The sequence below is a fragment of the Scyliorhinus torazame genome, chromosome 12, assembly GCF_047496885.1.
Source record: "Scyliorhinus torazame isolate Kashiwa2021f chromosome 12, sScyTor2.1, whole genome shotgun sequence".
Classification (NCBI taxonomy): domain Eukaryota; kingdom Metazoa; phylum Chordata; class Chondrichthyes; order Carcharhiniformes; family Scyliorhinidae; genus Scyliorhinus; species Scyliorhinus torazame.
In genome coordinates this window covers 75,486,193-75,513,055 of record NC_092718.1, presented here as the reverse complement: position 1 = coordinate 75,513,055, position 26,863 = coordinate 75,486,193, and the positions used below count along the sequence as shown (strand labels likewise).

The 26,863-nt window shown below is 53.4% G+C and overlaps 1 protein-coding gene across 4 annotated transcripts in view; it reads right to left on the bottom strand.

Moving 5' to 3' along the window:
- The window catches only part of LOC140386490 (histone-lysine N-methyltransferase 2B-like), a 310,024-nt gene that overhangs the window by 13,194 nt on the left and 269,967 nt on the right, over window positions 1–26,863 (bottom strand). For all 4 annotated transcript variants that reach the window (XM_072468882.1, XM_072468880.1, XM_072468881.1 and 1 more), the window contains exons 29-31: window positions 12,783–12,869; window positions 4,228–4,340; window positions 2,821–3,063 (exon numbers count right to left, since the gene is read on the bottom strand). In XM_072468882.1, the coding sequence (XP_072324983.1) occupies window positions 2,821–3,063; window positions 4,228–4,340; window positions 12,783–12,869 (443 nt within the window). The remainder of the gene's footprint in view (window positions 1–2,820; window positions 3,064–4,227; window positions 4,341–12,782; window positions 12,870–26,863) is intronic.

Genomic DNA, 26,863 nt, shown 5'->3' with positions numbered 1-26,863 from the left:
AGGGAGGGAGGGGCAGAGAGGGAGGGAGGGGCAGAGAGGGAGGGAGAGCGAGGGGCAGAGAGGGAGGGAGAACGAGGGGCAGAGGGGGAGGGAGAACGAGGGACAGAGAGTGAGGGAGAGTGAGGGGCAGAGAGGGAGATGGAGAGAATGAGAGGCAGAGGGGGAGGGAGACCGAGGGGCAGAGAGGGAGGGAGCGCGAGGGGCAGAGAGGGAGGGAGAGTGAGGGGCAGAGAGAGAGGTGGAGAGAGTGAGAGGCAGAGAGGGAGGGGGAACGAGGGGCAGAGAGGAAGGAAGAGCGAGAGGCAGAGAGGGAGGGGGAACGAGAGGCAGAGAGAGCGCGGGGGGAGTAAGCGCGGGGGGAGTGAGCGAGGGGGAGAGCGCGAGGGGGAGAGCGCGAGGGGGAGAGCGCGAGGGGGAGAGCGCGAGGGGGAGAGCGCGAGGGGGAGAGCGCGAGGGGGAGAGCGCGAGGGGGAGAGCGCGAGGGGGAGAGCGCGAGGGGGAGAGCGCGAGGGGGAGAGCGCGAGGGGGAGAGCGCGAGGGGGAAAGCGCGAGGGGGCGAGCCCGAGGGGAGAGCGCGATGGGGAGAGCGCGAGGGGGAAAGCGCGAGGGGAAACCGCGAGGTGGAAAGCGCGAGGGGAAAAGCGCGAGGGGAAAAGCGCGAGGGGAAAAGCGCGAGGGGAAAAGCGCGAGGGGGAAAGCGCGAGGAAGAGAGATAAAAGGAGAGAGATAAAGAGAGAGAGACCCGAGGGAGTGAGCAGGAAGCAGAGGGAGCAAGGGATAGAGCAAGAGAGAATAAGGGGCAGAGAGAGAGGGACAGAGAAAGAGGGCAAGGGACAGAGAGAGAGAGAGAGAGCGCGAGGGATGGAGAGAGAGAGAGAGTGAGAGGGAGAAAGTGAGAAAAGAAATTGAATTTTATTAAAGTCGTCCCCAGACTCCATATTCAAGATAGGCACCGATGATGTCACCCAGTCAGTGCCAAGAACAACACCCATGACAACAGGGAGAGCCTCTCTGAACCTCTAACATCACTGGCCAGAGGAACTTTTTCATCTCGCAGTTAGGGTTTCAATACACTGACTCAACAGAAATCCAGCTGGTCCGACATTGCAGCACTCCCTCAGTACTGACCCTCTCTGACAGTGCAGCACTCCCTCAGTACTGACCCTCTCTGATAGTGCAGCACTCCCTCAGTACTGACCCTCGTACAGTGCAGCACTCCCTCAGTACTGACCCTCTCTGACAGTGCAGCACTCCCTCAGTACTGACCCTCTGACAGTGCAGCAGTCCCTCAGTACTGACCCTCTCACAGTGCAGCACTCCCTCAGTACTGATTCTCCGACAGTGCAGTACTTCCTCAGTACTGACCCTCTGACAGTGCAGCACTCCCTCAGTACTGACCCTCTGACAGGGTAGCACTCCTTCAGTACTGACTCTCCGACAGTGCAGCACTCCCTCAGTACTGACCCTCCGACAGCGCAGCACTTCCTCACTACTGACCCTCTGACAGTGCAGCAGTCCCTCAGTACTGACCCTCTCACAGTGCAGCACTCCCTCAGTACTGACTCTCCGACAGTGCAGCACTCCCTCAGTACTGACCCTCCGACAGCGCAGCACTTCCTCACTACTGACCCTCTGACAGTGCAACAGTCCCTCAGTACTGACCCTCTCACAGTGCAGCACTCCCTCAGTACTGACTCTCCGACAGTGCAGCACTCCCTCAGTACTGACTCTCCGACAGTGCAGCACTCCCTCAGTACTGACCCTCTGACAGTGCAGCACTCCCTCAGTACTGACCCTCTGACAGAGCAGCGCCCCCTCAGTACTGACCCTCTCTGATAGCGCAGCACTCCCTCAGTACTGACCCTCGTACAGTGCAGCACTCCCTCAGTACTGACCCTCTCTGACAGTGCAGCACTCCCTCAGTACTGACCCTCGTACAGTGCAGCACTCTCTCAGTACTGACTCTCCGACAGTGCAGCACTCCCTCAGTACTGACTCTCCGACAGTGCAGCACTCCCTCAGTACTGACTCTCCGACAGTGCAGCACTCCCTCAGTACTGACCCTCTGACAGAGCAGCGCCCCCTCAGTACTGACCCTCTCTGATAGCGCAGCACTCCCTCAGTACTGACCCTCGTACAGTGCAGCACTCCCTCAGTACTGACCCTCTCTGACAGTGCAGCACTCCCTCAGTACTGACCCTCGTACAGTGCAGCACTCTCTCAGTACTGACCCTCTCTGACAGTGCAGCACTCCCTTGGTACTGATTCTCCGACAGTGCAGCACTCCCTCAGTACTGACCCTCTGACAGTGCAGCACTCCCTCAGTACTGACTCTCCGACAGTGCAGCACTCCCTCTGGACTGACCCTCTGACAGTGCAGCAGTCCCTCAGTACTGACCCTCTCACAGTGCAGCACTCCCTCAGTACTGACTCTCCGACAGTGCAGCGCCCCCTCAGTACTGAACCTCTGACAGAGCAGCGCCCCCTCAGTACTGACCCTCTGACAGTGCAGCACTCCCTCAGTACTGACCCTCTGACAGAGCAGCGCCCCCTCAGTACTGACCCTCTGACAGAGCAGCGCCCCCTCAGTACTGACCCTCTGACAGTGCAGCACTCCCTCAGTACTGACCCTCTGACAGAGCAGCGCCCCCTCAGTACTGACCCTCTGACAGAGCAGCACTCCCTCAGTACTGACCCTCCGAAAGCGCAGCACTCCCTCGTCAGCTCCTGCCTTAGGTGGGAGAGCTGCACCCACCAAGCTGTGACTGATACTCTGCTGCATTGTGCTCACGTCCCCCACTCACCCTGACCTCCACTCACCATCGATGCTGTCCGCACAGACGCTGAAGCCGTCGTCGCTTGTGATTTCGAATCGTAAGTGTGGCCCGTTCCTTTTTCCCGTCTCCGTCCCCCGCCAGTTCTCCTTGTTCTTCTCGTCCTTTTGCTCCTCTTCCTCCTCATCCTCCTCCTCTTCATCCTCATCATCCTCGTCTTCATCCTCTTCTTCCTCCTCCTCCTCGCGAGGGGTCGAGGGCATCGATTCATCCTCTGAGCTCAGCTCGGCTGCCGATGGGTGGGTTTGAGGGACGGAGCGAGTTGGTTGGAAAGTGTGTAGGTGGGGAAAGAGTGGTTTAGAAACAATATGAACCGGCACCCCCAACCCCACCCCTCTGCTCCGCGGACGCTTCCCCGAGTGACAAAGCAGCGCCGTCCAACGATGGTGGACATTCCAAACCCCCCACGCTCCCCTGGCAGAAATCTGGAAGTTCTACCTAACAATACAAGGCACTTCTATAGCAATTAATGCTGAAAAATATCCCACGGGCGCCTGGGTCAGGCAAAAACTGACGCCGAATAACATTGGGAGATTGCAGGGGGAGGTGGACAAAGATTCAGCCAAATAGGTCAGATTTATAAAGTGTTTGAAAGGAGAGAGAGAGAGCGGGGGAGGCAGAGTGGGGGAGGGACAGAGCGGGAGGGACAGAGCGGGAGAGAGCAAAACAGAGAGAGAGAGCATGAGCGAGACAGACAGAGGTGGAGAATTTAGGGAGGACATACCAAAGCTCAGGCCCCCCGGGCAGCTAAAGGCACGGCCGCCAATGATGGAGCGATGGGAATTCGGGGATGCTCAAGAGGCTAGAAATAGAGGAGCGCAGAGATCTCGGAGAGTTGTAGGGGTTGGGAGAGGTGACAGTGATATGGAGGGTTGTAGGGACTGGATTATGTTGCAGAGGGGGGGGGAGAGTTGTAGGGACTGGAAGAGGTTACAGAGAAAAGGAGGATTGTACGGGTGGGAGTAGTTTAAAAATAGGGAGGGTTGTAGGGGCTGGACAAGGTTACAGAGATAGGGATGGGAAGGGTGAGGATTGAATGGAAAACCAGAAGAATCAGAGGGCAGCACGGTAGCCGAGGTCCCGGGTTCGATCCGGGCTCTGGTTCACTGTCCGTGTGGAGTTTGAACATTCTCCCCGTTTGTGCGTGGGTTTCGCCCCCATAACCGAAAGATGCGCAGGCGAGGTGAATTGGCCACGCTAAACTGCCCCTTAATTGGAAAAAATTAATTGGGTACTCTAATTTTATTTAAAAAAACAGGGATAATCAATCCATCCCTCCCTTCCTCTTTACACAGAGACAAGCTGTTACATATCCTTCTCCCCAAGAACTCAATTCCCTTCTCCTTAATTATTTTGCCAACAAAATCCCTCACCCACTCCGCTCCGACACTACCTGAACAGTGCTTCCATTCTCTGGTGGGACTGCGACGATTGCTGTGATGGCTGGTGGAATCTCGCATCGAGAAGCCGAATAAACGCGATGGCGGGTCATCAATCTGGTCTGACCTATATCCAGGGACAGGAGAGGAAGAAAATTCCAGAGTCAGGATGTATTTTACATTGGCATTCCTATATTCAGAAGGACAATATTTAGGGAGTGCTGAACTGTCGGGAGGGTCAGTGTTGAGGGAGTGTTGCACTGTCAATTGGTCAGTACTGAGGGAGCGCTGCATTCTCGGAGGGTCAGTATTGAGGGAGTGCTCAGAGATTCAGACAGAAATTAGGAGAAATTTCTTTGTTTTTAATAAACATTTTATTGAGGTATTTTTGGTGTTGTAACAACAACAAAATAAACAATGTACATGAAGCTATAAACAGTACAAAAGCCATCTCCCTTCCTTACAGGTCCCACCTTTATTAACCCCCTACTCTAAGCTAAACTAACCCCCTCCCCCCACCTTCTGCTGACGATTAATTTTCCGCGAAGAAGTGGCCGAACGGTTACCACCTCCGGGCGAACCCTAACATTGACCCTCTCAAGGTGAACTTGATTTTCTCGAAACAGAGAAAGCTAGCCATGTCCGACAGCCAGGTCTCCGACTTCGGGGCTTTGAGTCCCTCCATGCTAATAGTATCTGTCTCCGGGCTACCAGGGAAGCAAAGGCTGGAACGTCTGCCTCTTTCTCCTCCTGGATTTCCAGGTCTTCCGACACCCCAAAAATCGCCACCTCTGGATTCAGTGCCACCCTTGTATTTAACACCGTGGACATGACATCTGCAAACTCCTGCCAAAATCCCCGAAGCTTCGGGCATGCCCAGAACATGTGGACATGGTTAGCTGGTCGTCCCGCACATTTTGCACACCTGTCTTCCACCCTAAAGAATCTGCTCATCCGGGCCACTGTCATGTGAGCCTGATGAACGACCTTGAATTGTATCAGGTTGAGCATGGTACATGTTACGGGCACGTTGACTCGACTCAACGCGTCCGCCCATAGACCATCCTTTTTTCTCTCCTCCCAGCTCCTCCTCCCACTTGCACTTCAGCTCATCGGTCTGCGTCTCCTCTGACCCCATAAGTTTCTTGTAAATGTCAGAGACGTTCCCTTCTCCTACCCACCCTCTGGAAACTACCCTGTCCTCAATCCCCCTTAGCGGTAGGAGCGGGAAGGTTGACACCCGTTTACGTAGGAAGTCCCACACCTGCAGATACCTGAATTTGTTTCCCCCCGCCAACCCAAACTTCTCCTCCAGCGCCCTCGTACTCCGAAAGCTCCCCTCTATAAACATACCCCCCATCCTCGCAATCCCTGCTCTCCGCCATATCCGGAACCCCCCATCCATACTTCCCAGGGCAAACCGGTGATTATTACAGATTGGGGACCAGACCGATGCTCCCTCTGCTCCCACATGTCTCCTCCATTGCCCCCAGACTCTCAGGGCCGCCACCACCATGGGGCTGGTGGAGTACTGCGCCAGCGGGAACGGCAGAGGCGGTTACCAATGCCCCCAAACTGGTGCCCTTGCATGAAGCTGCCTCCATACGCTCCCATGCCGACCCCACCACCCACTTCCTGATCATGGCTATATTCGCTGCCCAGTAATAGTTACTAAAATTTGGCAGCACCAGCCCGCCCTCTCCCCGACTCCGCTCAAGCATTACCTTCCTTACTCGCGGGGTCTTGCCTGCCCAAACGAAGCCAGTGATCACTTTGTTGACCCGTTTAAAAAAGGACAGTGGAATAAACATGGGGAGACACTGAAATACAAACAGGAATCTCGGGAGGACCGTCATCTTCACCGTCTGCACCCTCCCAGCCAGTGACAACGGAAGCACGTCCCATCTCCGAAAATCGTCCGTCATTTGGTCTACTGGTCGGGCCAGATTTAATTTATGCAGCCGGTCCCATTCCCCCGCCACTTGAATGCCTAGGTACCTAAAGCTTCCCCCTACTAATCTAAACGGCAGCTCCCCCAATTGCCTCTCCTGTCCCCTCGCCTGGACCTTAAACATCTCACTTTTCCCCATATTTAGCTTATACCCCGAAAACTGGCCAAATTCCCCTAAAATCCTCATGATTTCTTCCTTCCCCTCTATTGAGTCCGATACATACAGAAGTAGGGCGTCTGCATGAAGCGAGACTCTGTGCTCCGCCGCCGCCGCCGCCGCCCCCCCCCCCCCCCCCCCCCTTGAGGCTCTCAGAGCAATTGCCAACGGCTCTATAGCTAGCGCGAACAACAGTGGGGAGAGGGGGCATCCCTGTCTCGTCCCCCGGTGCAGTCTAAAATAATTCAATGTTGTCCTATTCATCCGTACGTTTGCCACAGGAGCCTGATACAGCAACCTGACCCAGTCAATAAAGCCCCGCCCAAATCAGAACCGTCCCAGTACCTCCCACAGATAATCCCATTCATCCAATCAAAAGCCTTTTCTGCATCCATTGCGATCACTACCTCCACCTCCCTACCTTGCGGGGGCATCATGATCACGTTTAACAACCTTCTTACATTGGCAACCAACTGTCTACCCTTAACAAACCCCGTCTGGTCCTCCCCAATAACGTCCAGAACACAATCCTCAATCCTGGAGGACAAAATTTTTGCCAGCAATTTAGCATCCACATTCAACAGGGATATCGGCTGTAGGACCCACATAGCTCCGGGTTCTTGTCCCGCTTCAGAATCAGCAAAATCGTGGCCTGTGACCTCGTCGGGGGCAGCACCCCTCCTTCCCTTGCCTCATTGAACATCCTCATCACCCCCGGCCCCAATATCCCAGAGAACTTTTTATAAAACTCCACTGGGTACCCGTCCGGCCCCAGGGCTTTACCCGCCTGCATGGCCTTCAGACCCTCCACCATCTCTTCCAACACGATCGGGGCCCCCAGCCCTTCTACCAGCTCCCCGTCCACCTTTGGGAAATTCAGCCCCTCCAAGAAGTGCCTCATCACCTCCAGCCCCATAGGGGGGGGGCGACCTGTACAGCCTACTGTAGAAATCCCTAAATGCCTTATTCACCCCTGCTGAATCTCCAACCAGGTTCCCATCTCCGTCATTCTAAGGTGCTGTGCAAGCATTCTGCTGGCCTTCTCTCCATGCTCATAGATCGCCCCCCTCACCTTTCTCAGCTGCTCCACCGCCCTCCCTGTGGTTAACAAGCCAAACTCCGCCTGTAGCCTCCGCTGTTCCCTTAAAAGCCCTGTCTCTGGGGTCTCCGCATACCTCCTATAGATCTGTAGTATCTCCTTTACACGTCGGTCCATCTCTGCCCTGTCCACCTTCTCCCTATGGGCCCGTATCGAGATCAGCTCCCCTCTAACCACCGCCTTCAGTGCTTCCCAGACCACCGCTGCTGAAATTTCCCCCGTGTCGTTGATCTGCAGGTAGTTCTGAATACATTTCCTCAGCCGCTCACACACCCCTTCGTCAGCCAAAAGTCCCACGTCTAGCCTCCAGTGCGGGCGCTGGTTACTGTCTTTACTAACCTGCAGGTCAACCCAGTGCGGAGCATGGTCTGAGATTGTGATCGCCGAGTACCCCGTGTCCACCACCCCTGCCAGTAAGGCCCTGCTCAAAATAAAGAAATCAATCCGGGAGTACACTTCACCCTCGGCTGCCCAAATCTCCATGGATCCAACCCAACCATCTGCTCCATGAAACTTTTAGTTCCCTTGCCATTGATGGCACCCTGCCTGTTTTCAAGCTTGACCGGTCCAAGCCAGGGTCAATAACTGTGTTGAAGTCCCCTCCCATGACCAACCTGTGCGAGTCCAGGTCCGGTATCTTCCCCAGCATCCTCTTTATAAACTCCACATCATCCCAATTTGGCGCATACACATTTACTAATACCACCTGCACCCCCTCCAGTTTCCCATTGACCATAATGTACCGACCTCCCATATCCGAGACTATTCTACCCGCCTTAAACACCACCCGCTTATTGATCAGGATCGCGACCCCTCTAGTCTTTGAGTCTCGTCCCGAGTGAAAGACCTGACTGACCCAGCCTTTCCTCAATCTAATCTGGTCAGTTACTCCAGTGTGCGTCTCCTGCAACATTACCACGTCCACCTTCAGTCCCCTAAGATGCGCGAACACACATGCCCTCTTGACCGGCCCATTTAACCCTCGAACATTCCAGGTGATCAGCCTAGTTTTCGCAGATCAGCCATCCTTTTTTGGGCCCGCCTCCAGCCCATGCTCCGCCCCCAACCTCCTCTCGGTCCCTTGGTGGCCCCCATCCCTGGCGCCGGATAGTCTCCCACCTATTGTTCCCTCCCCCCCCCACTCATACAAACATGCTCCAACATCAAACAATCCCTACACAATTGACCAACAGAAAAACACCAAGAACTAAACAAGCACACCTCCATTCCCCAACAGTGCAAATGACAACCTTAACTCACTCAGCTCTACCGCTGGTCCCAAATCAATGCAAAAGGCATTACAAACAGCTTCCACAAAACGAAAAATGAGAATTAAAAAAAAAACCCAAAAGAACAGAAAAAAACCCCAAGAACGTTGCAGCAAAGTTCAAAAGTTCTCAGTCCACCAGTCCTTTCCTTTTTGCGTCCTCAGGCGACTCGAAGTAAAAGTGGACTCGAAGTAAAAGTGCTGTTCCTCGTGCGTGACCCAGAGACGGGCCGGATACAACAGTCTGGACTTCACCTTTTTCTTAAAAAGGATCGACCTAATCTGGTTGAAGCCTGCTCTTCTCCTGGTCACCTCCACACTCAGGACTTGGTAGACCCGCAGGATACTGTTGCCCCACTTACAACTCCGTGTCTGCTTGGCCCACTGTAGAATGCGCTCCTTATCCAAGTACCTGTGGAATCTCACCACCATTGCCCTCGGGGGGTCTCCCATTCGCGGCTTCCTCACGAGTGCTCTGTGAGCCCTGTCCACCTCCAAGGGCCGGGAGAATGCCCCATCCCCTAGCAGCTTCTCAAACATGTCTGCGATGCAAGCCCCAGCATCCGCTCCTTCGGACCCCTCCGGGATCCCAACGATCCTCAAGTTCTGCCGGCGGGACCTATTCTCTAGGTCCTCCACCTTCTCCAGGAGCTTCTTCAGCTGGTCTCTCAGCATCCCCACCTCGAACTCCACCTCAGTTTGATGTATCCTTCTGCTCAGCCAGCGCCTTCTCTACCTTCTGGATTGCCCGATCTTGGGCGTCTAATCTAAGCTCCAGCCGCTCAGTTGACTCTTTTATCGGGTCCAAGCAGTCCCGTTTCTGCTTAGCAAAGCCTTCCTGAATAACTTGCATCAGCTGCTCCGTTGACCGCTGGGTCGACAAACCAGAGGTCCGGTCCTCCGCCATGCTGTCTCCTGCTGCAGCTTCAGCCCAAACCTTCTCTGTCTTTCTGTTTCTGCCTTTACAAGCACTTCTAGTCCTTCTCTCCATGCACTGATGTGGGAATTCAGGACACAATTGCTTCTGTCATCAGTTTTACAATTCAAGTCTGGTAGAAAATCGGGGGAAAGGTCCAACAGTCTGACCAGAGCGGGAGCCACCAAATGTGCGACTTACTCCTTCATAGCCGCCACCGTTACTCCGAGGAGACATTTCTTCACCCAAAGAGTGGTGAGCCTGTGGAATTCATTACCACAGGAAGTAGTTGATGCTCAAATATTGACTATATTCAAGAGGCGGCTAGATATAGCCCTTGGGGTGAATGGGATCAAAGGCTATGGGGAGAAAGCAGGATTAGGCTATTGAGTTGGATGATCAGCCATGATCGTGATAAGTGGTGGAGCAGGCTCGAAGGGCCAAAAGGCCTCCTCCTGTTCCAATTTTCTATGCATGTATTCATTCTTTTGGATGAGACATGAAGCTGCGACTGCCCTCTCAGGTAGATGCAAGTAATCCCAAGGGCATTGTATGAAGAAGGGCAAGGCGTGCTCTCCTTGGTGCTGTTGGACCAACAGTCATTCCTCACTATTGAACGTCGTTATGGCAACGGCAGAGGGGAAGGAAACAGAGGTGGTTGTGGCATTGGACGCTGAGAAGGCATTTGACCGGGTGGAATGGGGGTACTTGATTGCAGTTCTGGAGCGGTTTGGGATTGGACCAAGATTTGTGAACTGGGTAAAGCTACTATATAAGGAGCCGAGGACAACATCAGCTTGGGATACTTTTCTCTCCACCGTGGGACTAGGCAGGGATGTCCTATGTCCCCCCTGCCGTTTGCACTTGCGATTGAGCCATTGGCCATCGCATTAAGAAGTTCGGGGGTATGGAAAGGAATAGTGCAGGGCTCGGGGGGCGGGGGAATAGAGCATAGGGTGTCCTTATATGCCGATGACTTGTTGATATACGTGTCGGAACCGAGTGTGTCGATAGGGGGAAAATTGGAGCTGCTTCGAGTGTTTGGGTCTTTCTCGGGGTACAAACTAAATCTAGACAAGAGTGTGTATTTTGTAGTGTCTCGGCCAGGAGTGGAGGCAGGGGTGGGGGGGCTGCCATTCCGTAAGGCAGGGACTCACATTAGGTACCTGGGGGTGCAGGTTGCACGGGATTGGGGGGGCTCCGCAGGTACAAGATTTCTAGTTTGGTGGGGAGAGTGAAAGCTGATCTGGCAAGGTGGGATGGTCTCCCTCTGTCACTGGCGGGTCGGGTACAGGTGGTTAAAATGAACGCGTTGCCGCGATTTCTATTTATTTTTCAATGCCTGCCGATTTTCCTGCCAAAGGCTTTTTCCAGAGAGATTCAGGGAAGGATTACTTTGTTCATATGGGGAGGGAAGGTGGCCAGAGTTAGAATGGTGCTGCTACAGAGGGGAAGGCAGGCAGGGGGTTTGGGTCTTCCAAATCTGATGTATTACTACTGGGCGGCGAATGTGCAGAGCTGGGTCAGAGGGGTTGATTCCCAGTGGGTCAGAATGGAGGGTTTGTGCAGGGGGTCGGGATTGAAAGCACTAGCAACAGCGCCGCTCCCGATAGCCCCGGGGAAGTACTCAGGGAGTCCGGTAATAATAGCTTCATTGAGAATTTGGAGGCAGTTTCGCCAACACTTCGGGTTGGGGGCAGGTTCAAGGGAAATGTCGATTTGGGGGAACCACAGATTTGAGCCAGGGAGGTGGGATGGAAATTTTCGGAAATGGGAGGAGAAGGGGATTAAGACAGTAAAAGATTTGTTTCTCAGGGGTCGGGTTTCAGGATTGAAGGAGCTGGAAGCGATGTATGGGCTGGAGCAGGGGAAATGTTTAGATACATGCAGGTTCGAGATTTTGCCAGAAAGGAGATACAGAGCTTCCCAGTGGAGCCGGCCTCCACATTGCTGGAGGAGGTGCTGACGACAGGGAGACTGGAGAAGGCGTTGGGTCAGCGGTGTACGGAGCTATTTTGGAAGAGGAGAAGGCACCACTGGAAGGGATCAAAGCAAAGTGGAGGAAGAATTGGGAGACGATATTGAGGAGGGGTTCTGGTGTGAGGTGCTCCGGAGAGTGAATGCCTCCACCTCGTGTGCGAGGTTGCGGCTGATACAGCTGAAGGTGTTATATAGAGCGCACCTCACGAGGGCGAGGATGAGCTGATTCTTTGAAGGAGTAGAAGATGCGTTTGAATGTTGCGGAGGGGGTGGGCTGCTAATCATGGTCATATGCTTTGGTCCTGTCCAAAGCTAGAGGATTACTGAAAGGAGGTTTTTAGGGTTATTTCTAAAGTGGTGCACGTGAAACTGGACCCGGGCCTCCGTGAGGCCATATTTGGGGTGTCGGACCAGCCGGGGTTGGAGACAGGTGCGGAGGCAGATGTTGTAGCCTTCGCCTCGTTGATCGCCCGAAGGCAAATCCTGATGGGATGGAGAGCAACCTCTCCACCCTGTGCCCTGGCGTGGCGGGGGGACCTGTTGGAATTCTTGACTCTTGAGAAGGTTAAGCTTGAACTGAGGGGAAGGATGGAGGGGTTCTACAATTCATGGGCATTATGCATTATGCACTTTCAAGAACTGGATAATATCGAACATTAGTTGGGGCGGGTGGGTGGGAGGGGAGGGGGGCTATGTGTGTTAATGGCGACTATGGGTGATCCCTAATTCCTTTTTGTCATTTGTTTGAGTGAACATGCGGGCTAATGTTTGGGGTTTGGTGGGAGGATGGGATTGTTGTTATTGATATGGGGATTGACATATTTGTTACTGATTATTGTTTATTGTTGGTGGGTGTAAATTTGGGAGAAAATGTGAAAAAGGAGAATAAAAAATATTTTTTTAAAAAGTCATTCCTCACAAAAATTCAAGAAAGCGGGGGTGAATTTATTAATTGCTGCCCGGCGTCCCCATAAAGATAGCCGCCTGGTATACCCACAAAAATGGCCGCCAGGTGTCCCCAAAAGATGGCCAACTGTCTCCTGAACCAGATTGGCTACCAAGCTTATGCCAGCAACCAAAGCTTGAACTGCGCAGATCTCTGCCCACACAAGACACCGGGCCGTCAAAGTTGTAGCCCAAAGCTCACACCGCAGACAGAGAAAGATGCAAATGCAGAAATGAAAAATTGAGTTACGCACTTGGTGTTTTCAGAGTTCAGGTGCTCCATCCGATCCAGGTCCAAAGTGGCTTTAATGGTCGGTGTCTTAATCCGAACCCGTCCATTCCTGTGAAACGAGGGAACAGTTATCGCGGGTTACAGGTGTCCACACACACAGCTCTGTCTACGATTCGTCCCGCCCCTGCCTCCCCTCTTATTCTCACGGGCATCTGCATTCTCCCCGAGGGGGAGGAGGCTCAACAAGCAGCAGGAACCAGTGTCCACAGGAGATTGAACAGATGTGTATGAGGGGACTTCAGCTCACGCAGAGATTGGGAGAAGTTGGGACCGTTCTCCTCGGAGCAGAGAAGGTTAAGGGGAGATGGAATCAAGATGTTCAAAATTATGAGGGGGGGGGGGGGGGGGAGAGAGAGAGAGAGAGAGAGAGAGAGAGAGAGAGAGAGAGAGAGAGAGAGAGATATTTGGATAAAGTTGATAAGGAGAGCATTTCCCAAGCGGCAGAAGACTTTTTATTTTACACACAGCGGGTTGTTGTGATCTGGAAGGTGCCTGAAACTGCAATGGGTGCAGGTTCAATAGGAACTGTCAAAAGGGGCAATTGGAGAAATACTGGAAGGAATTATTTGCAAGAATTTGGCGGGGGAAAGAGCAGGAGGAGAGAGTGACGACTAATTGGAGATCTTTCAATGAGCACCAAGGGCTGACTAGCCTCCTCCTGTGTTGTAAGGGTCCGAGTACAAATCAGCAAACTCTTCACGGACACAAAACAACATCAGAAAAAAGCTCTTCCAACGCCTCAACCGCTCTCACTCAAGTGGCGGTTACAGAATCAGCCAAACTTATGGCACAGGAGCCAATTTGGGCCTCTCCAGCATGCCCTGGCGTGTTCAGGGAGCAGCTGTGTTTAATCCCAAGTTCCTCATCCTCCAGCACCTGTCCGACCCCCTATTCAAATTAGCTACGGAATCAACCTCCACCCAACAGACCTCTAGTTAGGCCACAGCTGGAGTACTGTAGGACTGGTACTATAGGAAGGATGTGATTGTGTCGGAGAGGGTGCAGAGCAGACAAGGATGTTCCCCGGGCTGGAGCGTTTGATCTATGAAGGCAGACTGGTTAGGCTGGAGTTGTTTTCCCTTAGAGCAGAGAAGGCTGATGAGGGCGGATTGGTGGGGGGCGGGGGTTAGAACCTGCTATTATGAGGGGCGTGGCCAGGGTGGATACGAAGCAGTCGAAGGATCACTCATGAGGGGACATAATTTTAAGGTGAAGGACAGGAGGTTCAGAGGGGATTTGAGGAGACATTGTTCCACCGAGAGGGTGTCAGGAATCTGGAATGCACTGCCTGGGAGTGTAGTAGAGGTGGGGGAATGCACTGCCTGGGAGGGCAATAGAGGTGGGGGAATGCACTGCCTGGGAGTGTAGTAGAGGTGGGGGAATGCACTGCCTGGGAGTGTAGTAGAGGTGGGGGAATGCACTGCCTGGGAGTGTAGTAGAGGTGGGGGAATGCACTGTCTGGGAGTGCAGTAGAGGTGGGGGAATGCACTGCCTGGGAGTGTGGTAGAGGTGGGGGAATGCACTGCCTGGGAGTGTGGTAGAGGTGGGGGAATGCACTGCCTGGGAGTGTGGTAGAGGTGGGGGAATGCACTGCCTGGGAGTGTAGTAGAGGTGGGGTAATGCACTGCCTGGGAGGGTAGTAGAGGTGGAGAAATGCACTGCCTGGGAGTGTAGTAGAGGTGGGGGAATGCACTGCCTGGGAGTATAGTAGAGGTGAAGGAATGCACTGCCTGGGAGTGTAGTAGAGGTGAAGGAATGCATTGCCTGGGAGTGTAGTAGAGGTGAAGGAATGCATTGCCGGGAGTGTAGTAGAGGTGAAGGAATGTCTTGTCTGGGAGTGTAGTAGAGGTGAAGGAATGCATTGCCTGGGGGTGTAGTAGAGGTGAAGGAATCCATTGCCTGGGATTGTAGTAGAGGTGGGGAAATGCACTGCCTGGGAGGGTAGTAGAGGTGGGGGAATGCACTGCCTGGGAGTGTGGTAGAGGTGGGGGGAATGCACTGCCTGGGAGGGTAGTAGAGGTGGGGAAATGCACTGCCTGGGAGGGTAGTGCCCACGATGTTGTGTCGAACCTTTGTCCTAGATTAATCATAGATTATCATTGAATTTACAGTGCAGAAGGAGGCCATTCGGCCCCCTGAGTCTGCACCGGCTCTTGGAAAGAGCACCCCACCCAAATTCAACACCTCCACCCAACACCAAGGGCAATTTTGGACACTAAGGGCAATTTATCATGGCCAATCCACCTACCCTGCACATCTTTGGACTGTGGGAGGAAACCGGAGCACCCGGAGGAAACCCACGCAGACACGGGGAGGACGTGCAGACTCCGCACAGACAGTGACCCAAGCCGGAATCGAACCTGGGACCCTGGAGCTGTGAAGCAATTGTGCTATCCACAATGCTACCGTGCTGCCCTTAAGAACAAATAAATCTACACTATATCATTTTACTGTAATCCATGTACCTATCCAATAGCTGCTTGAAGGTCCCTAATGTTTCCGACTCAACTACTTCCACAGGCAGTGCATTCCATGCCCCCACTACTCTCTGAGTAAAGAACCTACCTCTGATATCCCTCCTATATCTTCCACCTTTCACCTTAAATTTATGTCCCCTTGTAATGGTTTGTTCCACCCGGGGAAAAAGTCTCTGACTGTCTACTCGATCTATTCCCCTGATCATCTTATAAACCTCTATCAAGTCGCCCCTCATCCTTCTCCGTTCTAATGAGAAAAGGCCTAGCACCCTCAACCTTTCCTCGTAAGACCTACTCTCCATTCCAGGTAACATCCTGGTAAATCTTCTTTGCACCTTTTCCAAAGCTTCCACATCCTTCCTAAAATGAGGTGACCAGAACTGTACACAGTACTCCAAATGTGGCCTTACCAAAGTTTTGTACAGTTGCATCATCACCTCACGGCTCTTAAATTCAATCCCTCTATTAATGAACGCGAGCACACCATAGGCCTTCTTCACAGCTCTATCCACTTGAGTGGCAACTTTCAAAGATGTATGAACGTAGACCCCAAGATCTCTCTGCTCCTCCACATTGCCAAGAACTCTACCGTTAACCCTGTATTCCGCATTCATATTTGTCCTTCCAAAATGGACAACCTCACACTTTTCAGGGTTAAACTCCACCTGCCACTTCTCAGCCCAGCTCTGCATCCTATCTATGTCTCTTTGCAGCCGACAACAGCCCTCCTTACTATCCACAACTCCACCAATCTTCGTATTGTCTGCAAATTTACTGACCCACCCTTCAACTCCCTCATCCAAGTCATTAATGAAAATCACAAACAGCAGAGGACCCAGAACTGATCCCTGCGGTACGCCACTGGTAACTGGGATCCAGGCTGAATATTTGCCATCCACCACCACTCTCTGACTTCTATCGGTTAGCCAGTTCGTTATCCAACTGGCCAAATTTCCCACTATCCCATTCCTCCTTACTTTCTGCAGAAGCCAACCATGGGGAACCTTATCAAATGCTTTACTAAAATCCATGTACACTACATCCACTGCTTTACCTTCATCCACATGCTTGGTCACCTCCTCAAAGAATTCAATAAGATTTGTAAGGCAAGACCTACCCCTCACAAATCCGTGCTGACTATCCCTAATAAAGCAGTGTCTTTCCAGATGCTCAGAAATCCTATCCTTCAGTACCCTTTCCATTACTTCGCCTACTACCGAAGTAAGACTAACTGGCCTGTAATTCCCAGGGTTATCCCTAGTCCCTTTTTTGAACAGGGGCACGACATTCGCCACTCTCCAATCCCCTGGTACCACCCCTGTTGACAGTGAGGACGAAAAGATCATTGCCAACGGCTCTGCAATTTCATCTCTTGCTTCCCATAGAATCCTTGGATATATCCCGTCAGGCCCGGGGGACTTGTCTATCCTCAAGTTTTTCAAAATGCCCAACACATCTTCCTTCCTAACAAGTATTTCCTCGAGCTGACCAGTCTGTTTCACACTGTCCTCTCCAACAATATCGCCCCTCTCATTTGTAAATACAGAAGAAAAGTACTCGTTCAAGACCTCGCCTATCTCTTCAGACTCAATACACAATCTCCCGCTACTGTCCTTGATCGGACCTACCCTCGCTCTAGTCATTCTCATATTTCTCACATATGTGTAAAAGGCCTTGGGGTTTTCCTCGATCCTACCCGCCAAAGATTGTTCATGCCCTCTCTTAGCTCTCCTAATCCCTTTCTTCAGTTCCCTCCTGGCTATCTTGTATCCCTCCAATGCCCTGTCTGAACCTTGTTTCCTCAGCCTTACATAAATCTCCTTTTTCCTCTTGACAAGGCATTCAACCTCTCTTGTCAACCATGGTTCCCTCACTCGAGCATCTCTTCCCTGCCTGACAGGGACATACATATCAAGGACACGTAGTACCTGTTCCTTGAACAAGTTCCACATTTCACTTGTGTCCTTCCCTGACAGCCTATGTTCCCAACTTATGCACTTCAATTCTTGTCTGACAACATTGTATTTACCCTTCCCCCAATTGTAAACCTTGCCCTGTTGCACGCACCTATCCCTCTCCATTACTAAAGTGAAAGTCACAGAATTGTGGTCACTATCTCCAAAATGCTCCCCCACTAACAAATCTATCACTTGCCCTGGTTCATTACCAAGTACTAAATCCAATATTGCCCCTCCTCTGGTCGGACAATCTACATACTGTGTTAGAAAAGCTTCCTGGACACACTGCACAAACACCACCCCATCCAAACTATTTGATCTAAAGAGTTTCCACTCAATATTTGGGAAGTTAAAGTCACCCATGACGACTACCCTGTGACTTCTGCACCTTTCCAAAATCTGTTTCCCAATCTGTTCCTCCACATCTCTGCTACTATTGGGGGGCCTATAGAAAACTCCTAACAAGGTGACTGCTCCTTTCCTATTTCTGACTTCAACCCATACTACCTCATTAGGGTGATACTCCTCGAACTGCCTTTCTGCAGCTGTTATACTATCTCTAATTAACAATGCCACCTCTTTTACCCCCCTCCCTAATCTTATTGAAACATCTATAACCAGGGACCTCCAACAACCATTTCTGCCCCTCTTCTATCCAAGTTTCTGTGATGGCCACCACATCGTAGTCCCAAGTACCGATCCATGCCTTAAGTTCACCCACCTTATTTCTGATGCTTCTTGCGTTGAAGTATACACACTTCAACCCATCTCCGTGCCTGCAAGTACTCTCCTTTGTCAGTGCTCCCTTCCCCACTGCCTCATTACACGCTTTGGCGTCCTGAATATCGGCTACCTTAGTTGCTGGACTACAAATCCGGTTCCCATTCCCCTGCCAAATTAGTTTAAACCCTCCCGAAGAGTACTAGAAAACCTCCCTCCCAGGATATTGGTGCCCCTCTGGTTCAGATGCAACCCGTCCTGCTTGTACAGGTCCCACCTTCCCCAGAATGCGCTCCAATTATCCAAATACCTGAAGCCCTCCCTCCTACACCATTCCTGCAGCCACGTGTTCAACTGCACTCTCTCCCTATTCCTAGCCTCGCTATCACGTGGCACCGGCAACAAACCAGAGATGACAACTCTGTCTGTCCTGGCTTTTAACTTCCAGCCTAACTCCCTAAACTTGCTTATTACCTCCACACCCCTTTTCCTACCTATGTCGTTGGTACCAATGTGCACCACGACTTCTGGCTGCTCGCCCTCCCTCTTAAGGATCCTGAAGACACGATCCGAGACATCCCTGACCCTGGCACCCGGGAGGCAACATACCTTCCGGGAGTCTCGCTCGCGACCACAGAATCTCCTATCTATTCCCCTAACCATTGAATCTCCTACAACTATTGCTTTTCTATTCTCCCCCCTTCCCTTCTGAGCCCCAGAGCCAGACTCAGTGCCAGAGACCTGGCCGCTAGGGCCTTCCCCCGGTAGGTCACCCCCCCAACAGCATCCAAAACGGTATACTTGTTTTGAAGGGGAATGGCCACGAGGGATCCCTGCACTGTCTGCCTGTTTGTTTTTTTCCCCCTGACGGTAACCCAGCTATTCTTGTCCTGTACCTTGGGTGTGGTTACCTCCCTGTAACTCTTCTCAATCACCCCCTCTGCCTCCCGGATGATCCGAAGTTCATCCATCTTCAGCTCCAGTTCCCTAACACGGTCTTTGAGGAGCTGAGGTTGGGAGCACTTCCCGCAGGTATAGTCAGCGGGGACACCGGTGGTATCCCACACCACCCACATCCTACAGGAGGAGCATGCAACTGGCCTAGCCTCCATCCCCTCTTACCTGACAGAATATAGCTGCCTGTGGACTAACTAGATCTCCGCCCTCCGACTCTGCTCCCAGTCAGCTACACTTTCTGTAAACTCCTGGCTCTCTTCTCACTCTTTGCGGAAATGTCGGAAACAAAATGAAGGGAGCACCTTACTCCCTCCTCACCTAACTCCTTCGGTCACCAAACTCTTACTATAGCACTCAAAATGCACCAAATTCAGCACTCCCTCGGTCACCAAACTCTCACTATAGCACTCAAAATGCACCAAATTCAGCACTCCCTCGATCACCAAACTCTCACTATAGCACTCAAAATGCACCAAATTCAGCACTCAGTGCAAACAAAGTCTGCACTGTAGGGGATCACTTTTATACTGTGAATCTAGCCTCTGAAAACTGGCCTAATCCAATTAACTAATTAACAAGCTCCAGCTGCAAGTGCCTACAAGTAGAAGCCTGTTTAAAGCTGATTGAAAATTCACCTTCTTCTAAACCAAACAGCAACTTTTAAGTTAATTAACTAAATAAAAGAAAGACTAAACTTTAGATAAAAATGAATCCTTATACTCCCTCGGTCACCAAACTCTTACTATAGCACTCAAAATGCACCAAATTCAGCACTCAGTGCAAACAAAGTCTGCACTGGAGGGGATCACTTTTATACTGTGAATCTAGTAGAGGTGGGGGAATGCACTTCCTGGGAGTGTGGTAGAGGTGGGGGAATGCACTGCCTGGGAGTGTAGTAGAGGTGGGGGAATGCAATGCCTGGGAGTGTAGTAGAGGTGAAGGAATGTACTGCCTGGGAGTGTTGTAGAGGTGGGGGAATGCACTGCCTGGGAGTGTAGTAGAGGTGAAGGAATGCACTGCCTGGGAGTGTAGTAGAGGTGGGGGAATGCACTTTCTGGGAGTGTGGTAGAGGTGGGGGAATGCACTGCCTGGGAGTGTGGTAGAGGTGGGGGAATGCACTTCCTGGGAGGGTAGGAGAGGTGGGGAAATGCACTGCCTGGGAGTGTAGTAGAGGTGGGGGAATGCACTGCCTGGGAGTGTGGTAGAGGTGGGGGAATGCACTGCCTGGGAGGGTAGTAGAGGTCGGGGAATGCACTGCCTGGGAGTGTGGTAGAGGTGGGGGATTGCACTGCCTGTGAGTGTGGTAGAGGTGGGGGAGTGCACTGCCTGGGAGGGTAATAGAGGTGGGGGAATGCACTGTCTGGGAGTGTAGTAGAGGTGAAGGAGTGCACTGCCTGGGAGTGTAGTAGAGGTGAAGGAATGCACTGCCTGGCAGCGTAGTAGAGGTGGGGGAATGCACTGCCTGGGAGTGTGGTAGAGGTGGGGGAATGCACTGCCTGGGAGGGTAGTAGAGGTCGGGGAATGCACTGCCTGGGAGTGTGGTAGAGGTGGGGGATTGCACTGCCTGGGAGTGTGGTAGAGGTGGGGGAGTGCACTGCCTGGGAGGGTAATAGAGGTGGGGGAATGCACTGTCTGGGAGTGTAGTAGAGATGGGGTAATGCACTGTCTGTGAGTGTAGTAGAGGTGAAGGAGTGCACTGCCTGGGAGTGTAGTAGAGGTGAAGGAATGCACTGCCTGGCAGTGTAGTAGAGGTGGGGGAATGCACTGCCTGGGAGTGTGGTAGAGGTGGGGGAATGCATTGCCTGGGAGTGTGGTAGAGGTGGGGGAATGCACTGCCTGGGAGTATAGTAGTGGTGGGGGAATGCACTGTCTGGGAGTGTGGTAGAGGTGGGGGAATGCATTGCCTGGGAGTGTGGTAGAGGTGGGGGAATGCACTGTCTGGGAGTGTGGTAGAGGTGGGGGAATGCATTGCCTGAGAGTGTGGTAGAGGTGGGGGAATGCACTGCCTGGGAGTATAGTAGTGGTGGGGGAATGCACTGTCTGGGAGTGTAGTAGAGGTGAAGGAGTGCACTGCCTGGGAGTGTGGTAGAGGTGGGGGAATGCACTGCCTGGGAGGGTAGTAGAGGTGAAGGAATGCACTGCCTGGGAGGGTAGTAGAGGTGGGGGAGTGCATTGCCTGGTAGTGTAGTATAGGTGGGGGAGTGCATTGCCTGGTAGTGTAGTATAGGTGGGGGAATGCACTGCCTGGGAGGGTAGTAGAGGTGAAGGAATGCACTGCCTGGGAGGGTAGTAGAGGTGGGGGAGTGCATTGCCTGGTAGTGTAGTATAGGTGGGGGAATGCATTGCCTGGTAGTGTAGTAGAGGTGAAGGAATGCACTGCCTGGGAGGGTAGTAGAGGTGAAGGAATGCACTGCCTGGCAGTGTAGTAGAGGTGGGGGAATGCACTGCCTGGGAGGGTAGTAGAGGTGGGGGAATGCACTTCCTGGGAGTGTGGTAGAGGTGGGGGAATGCACTGCCTGGGAGTGTGGTAGAGGTGGGGGAATGCATTGCCTGGGAGTGTGGTAGAGGTGGGGGAATGCACTGCCTGGGAGTGTGGTAGAGGTGGGGGAATGTATTGCCTGGGAGTGTGGTAGAGGTGGGGGAATGCACTGCCTGGGAGTGTGGTAGAGGTGGGGGAATGCACTGCCTGGGAGTGTAGTAGAGGTGGGTGAATGCATTGCCTGGGAGTAAAGTAGTGGTGGGGGAATGCACTGCCTGGGAGTGTAGTAGAGGTGGGGGAATGCACTTTCTGGGAGTGTGGTAGAGGTGGGGGAATGCATTGCCTGGGAGTGTGGTAGAGGTGGGGGAATGCACTGCCTGGGAGTGTAGTAGAGGTGAAGGAATGCACTGCCTGGGAGTGTAGTAGAGGTGGGGGAATGCACTTTCTGGGAGTGTGGTAGAGGTGGGGGAATGCACTGCCTGGGAGTGTGGTAGAGGTGGGGGAATGCACTTCCTGGGAGGGTAGGAGAGGTGGGGAAATGCACTGCCTGGGAGTGTAGTAGAGGTGGGGGAATGCACTGCCTGGGAGTGTGGTAGAGGTGGGGGAATGCACTGCCTGGGAGGGTAGTAGAGGTCGGGGAATGCACTGCCTGGGAGTGTGGTAGAGGTGGGGGATTGCACTGCCTGTGAGTGTGGTAGAGGTGGGGGAGTGCACTGCCTGGGAGGGTAATAGAGGTGGGGGAATGCACTGTCTGGGAGTGTAGTAGAGGTGAAGGAGTGCACTGCCTGGGAGTGTAGTAGAGGTGAAGGAATGCACTGCCTGGCAGCGTAGTAGAGGTGGGGGAATGCACTGCCTGGGAGTGTGGTAGAGGTGGGGGAATGCACTGCCTGGGAGGGTAGTAGAGGTCGGGGAATGCACTGCCTGGGAGTGTGGTAGAGGTGGGGGATTGCACTGCCTGGGAGTGTGGGAGAGGTGGGGGAGTGCACTGCCTGGGAGGGTAATAGAGGTGGGGGAATGCACTGTCTGGGAGTGTAGTAGAGATGGGGTAATGCACTGTCTGTGAGTGTAGTAGAGGTGAAGGAGTGCACTGCCTGGGAGTGTAGTAGAGGTGAAGGAATGCACTGCCTGGCAGTGTAGTAGAGGTGGGGGAATGCACTGCCTGGGAGTGTGGTAGAGGTGGGGGAATGCATTGCCTGGGAGTGTGGTAGAGGTGGGGGAATGCACTGCCTGGGAGTATAGTAGTGGTGGGGGAATGCACTGTCTGGGAGTGTGGTAGAGGTGGGGGAATGCATTGCCTGGGAGTGTGGTAGAGGTGGGGGAATGCACTGTCTGGGAGTGTGGTAGAGGTGGGGGAATGCATTGCCTGAGAGTGTGGTAGAGGTGGGGGAATGCACTGCCTGGGAGTATAGTAGTGGTGGGGGAATGCACTGTCTGGGAGTGTAGTAGAGGTGAAGGAGTGCACTGCCTGGGAGTGTGGTAGAGGTGGGGGAATGCACTGCCTGGGAGGGTAGTAGAGGTGAAGGAATGCACTGCCTGGGAGGGTAGTAGAGGTGGGGGAGTGCATTGCCTGGTAGTGTAGTATAGGTGGGGGAATGCACTGCCTGGGAGGGTAGTAGAGGTGAAGGAATGCACTGCCTGGGAGGGTAGTAGAGGTGGGGGAGTGCATTGCCTGGTAGTGTAGTATAGGTGGGGGAATGCATTGCCTGGTAGTGTAGTAGAGGTGAAGGAATGCACTGCCTGGGAGGGTAGTAGAGGTGAAGGAATGCACTGCCTGGCAGTGTAGTAGAGGTGGGGGAATGCACTGCCTGGGAGGGTAGTAGAGGTGGGGGAATGCACTTCCTGGGAGTGTGGTAGAGGTGGGGGAATGCACTGCCTGGGAGTGTGGTAGAGGTGGGGGAATGCATTGCCTGGGAGTGTGGTAGAGGTGGGGGAATGCACTGCCTGGGAGTGTGGTAGAGGTGGGGGATTGCATTGCCTGGGAGTGTGGTAGAGGTGGGGGAATGCACTGCCTGGGAGTGTGGTAGAGGTGGGGGAATGCACTGCCTGGGAGTGTAGTAGAGGTGGGTGAATGCATTGCCTGGGAGTAAAGTAGTGGTGGGGGAATGCACTGCCTGGGAGGGTAGTAGAGGTGAAGGAATGCACTGCCTGGCAGTGTAGTAGAGGTGGGGGAATGCACTGCCTGGGAGGGTAGTAGAGGTGGGGAAATGCATTGCCTGGGAGTGTGGTAGAGGTGGGGGAATGCACTGCCTGGGAGTGTGGTAGAGGTGGGGGAATGCACTGCCTGGGAGTGTGGTAGAGGTGGGGGATTGCACTGCCTGTGAGTGTGGTAGAGGTGGGGGAGTGCACTGCCTGGGAGGGTAATAGAGGTGGGGGAATGCACTGTCTGGGAGTGTAGTAGAGGTGAAGGAGTGCACTGCCTGGGAGTGTAGTAGAGGTGAAGGAATGCACTGCCTGGCAGCGTAGTAGAGGTGGGGGAATGCACTGCCTGGGAGTGTGGTAGAGGTGGGGGAATGCACTGCCTGGGAGGGTAGTAGAGGTCGGGGAATGCACTGCCTGGGAGTGTGGTAGAGGTGGGGGATTGCACTGCCTGGGAGTGTGGTAGAGGTGGGGGAGTGCACTGCCTGGGAGGGTAACAGAGGTGGGGGAATGCACTGTCTGGGAGTGTAGTAGAGATGGGGTAATGCACTGTCTGTGAGTGTAGTAGAGGTGAAGGAGTGCACTGCCTGGGAGTGTAGTAGAGGTGAAGGAATGCACTGCCTGGCAGTGTAGTAGAGGTGGGGGAATGCACTGCCTGGGAGTGTGGTAGAGGTGGGGGAATGCATTGCCTGGGAGTGTGGTAGAGGTGGGGGAATGCACTGCCTGGGAGTATAGTAGTGGTGGGGGAATGCACTGTCTGGGAGTGTGGTAGAGGTGGGGGAATGCATTGCCTGGGAGTGTGGTAGAGGTGGGGGAATGCACTGTCTGGGAGTGTGGTAGAGGTGGGGGAATGCATTGCCTGAGAGTGTGGTAGAGGTGGGGGAATGCACTGCCTGGGAGTATAGTAGTGGTGGGGGAATGCACTGTCTGGGAGTGTAGTAGAGGTGAAGGAGTGCACTGCCTGGGAGTGTGGTAGAGGTGGGGGAATGCACTGCCTGGGAGGGTAGTAGAGGTGAAGGAATGCACTGCCTGGGAGGGTAGTAGAGGTGGGGGAGTGCATTGCCTGGTAGTGAAGTATAGGTGGGGGAATGCACTGCCTGGGAGGGTAGTAGAGGTGAAGGAATGCACTGCCTGGGAGGGTAGTAGAGGTGGGGGAGTGCATTGCCTGGTAGTGTAGTATAGGTGGGGGAATGCATTGCCTGGTAGTGTAGTAGAGGTGAAGGAATGCACTGCCTGGGAGGGTAGTAGAGGTGAAGGAATGCACTGCCTGGCAGTGTAGTAGAGGTGGGGGAATGCACTGCCTGGGAGGGTAGTAGAGGTGGGGGAATGCACTTCCTGGGAGTGTGGTAGAGGTGGGGGAATGCACTGCCTGGGAGTGTGGTAGAGGTGGGGGAATGCATTGCCTGGGAGTGTGGTAGAGGTGGGGGAATGCACTGCCTGGGAGTGTGGTAGACGTGGGGGAATGCATTGCCTGGGAGTGTGGTAGAGGTGGGGGAATGCACTGCCTGGGAGTGTGGTAGAGGTGGGGGAATGCACTGCCTGGGAGTGTAGTAGAGGTGGGTGAATGCATTGCCTGGGAGTAAAGTAGTGGTGGGGGAATGCACTGCCTGGGAGGGTAGTAGAGGTGAAGGAATGCACTGCCTGGCAGTGTAGTAGAGGTGGGGGAATGCACTGCCTGGGAGGGTAGTAGAGGTGGGGAAATGCATTGCCTGGGAGTGTGGTAGAGGTGGCGGAATGCACTGCCTGGGAGTGTGGTAGAGGTGGGGGAATGCACTGCCTGGGAGTGTGGTAGAGGTGGGGGAATGCACTGTCTGGGAGTGTAGTAGAGATGGGGGAATGCACTGCCTGGGAGTGTAGTAGAGGTGAAGGAGTGCACTGCCTGGGAGTGTAGTAGAGGTGAAGGAATGCATTGCCTGGGAGTGTGGTAGAGGTGGGGGAATGCACTGCCTGGGAGTGTGGTAGAGGTGGGGGAATGCATTGCCTGGGAGTGTGGTAGAGGTGGGGGAATGCACTGCCTGGGAGGGTAGTAGAGGTCGGGGAATGCACTGCCTGGGAGGGTAGTAGAGGTCGGGGAATGCACTGCCTGGGAGTGTGGTAGAGGTCGGGGAATGCACTGCCTGGGAGTGTGGTAGAGGTGGGGGAATGCACTGCCTGGGAGTGTGGTAGAGGTGGGGGAATGCACTGCCTGGGAGTGTAGTAGAGGTGGGGGAATGCATTGCCTGGGAGTAAAGTAGTGGTGGGGGAGTGCATTGCCTGGGAGTGTGGTAGAGGTGGGGGAGTACATTGCATGGGAGTGTGGTAGAGGTGGGGGAGTACATTGCCTGGGAGTGTAGTAGAGGTGGGGGAATGCACTGCCTGGGAGGGTAGTAGAGGTGGGGGAACCTCAAAACCTTTAAGCAGCACTTGGATGAGCATTTGAAATGTTGTAACGTTCAAAGCTATGGGCCAAGTGCAGGGGAGCGGGATTAGTGTAGATTTGGTGTAAGTTTGGCAGCGTAGAGTGAATGGGCGGAGGGGCCTCTTCTGTGAGGTACGACTCTCCGGCGATGAGACCACAAACTGCCCACCCCAAAGGCATAGAATCATGGAATTTAAATTGCAGAAGGAGGCCATTCGACCCAACAGGTCTGCAGCAGCTCTTGGAAAGAGCACCCTACTTAAGCCCACACCTCCAATTTATCTCGTAACCCCACATAACCTTTTTGGACACTAAGGGCAATTTAGCATGGCCAATCCACCTAACCTGCACATCTTTGGTCTGTGTGAGGAAACCGGAGCACCCGGAGGAAGCCCATGCAGACACGGGGAGAACGTGCAGACTCCGCACAGACAGTGACCCAAGCCGAGAATCGAACTTGGCATCCCGGGTGAAAATATTTCACATCCCTAATTACCCGTGAGGGGGGCATTTGAGAGTCAACCCACACTGCTGTGGGTCTGGAGTCACATGTAGGCCAGGCCAGGGTAAGGAAGGCAGATGTCCTTCCCTAAAGGGACATTAAGTGAACCAGGTGGGTTTTTAAAACAATCGTTTTAAAATTCCAGATATGTACTGAATTCAAATTTCACCATCCGCTCTGGTGGGATTCGAAGCCAGAGAATCACTCTGGGTCTCTGGATCACTAGTCTGGCCACAATACTGCTACGTCACCACCTTTATTTCCATCAAGATCTCTTGTCAGTTCACCCTCATAACCCTCTCCGTTCCAACTAGACTGCAGCATCCAGTCCAGTTCTAGCCACTAGTGTGTGGGAAGGATGTGAGAGACCCTCGAGAGGGCCACGGAGGGAGATTTACCAGAGTGGTTCCAGCGAT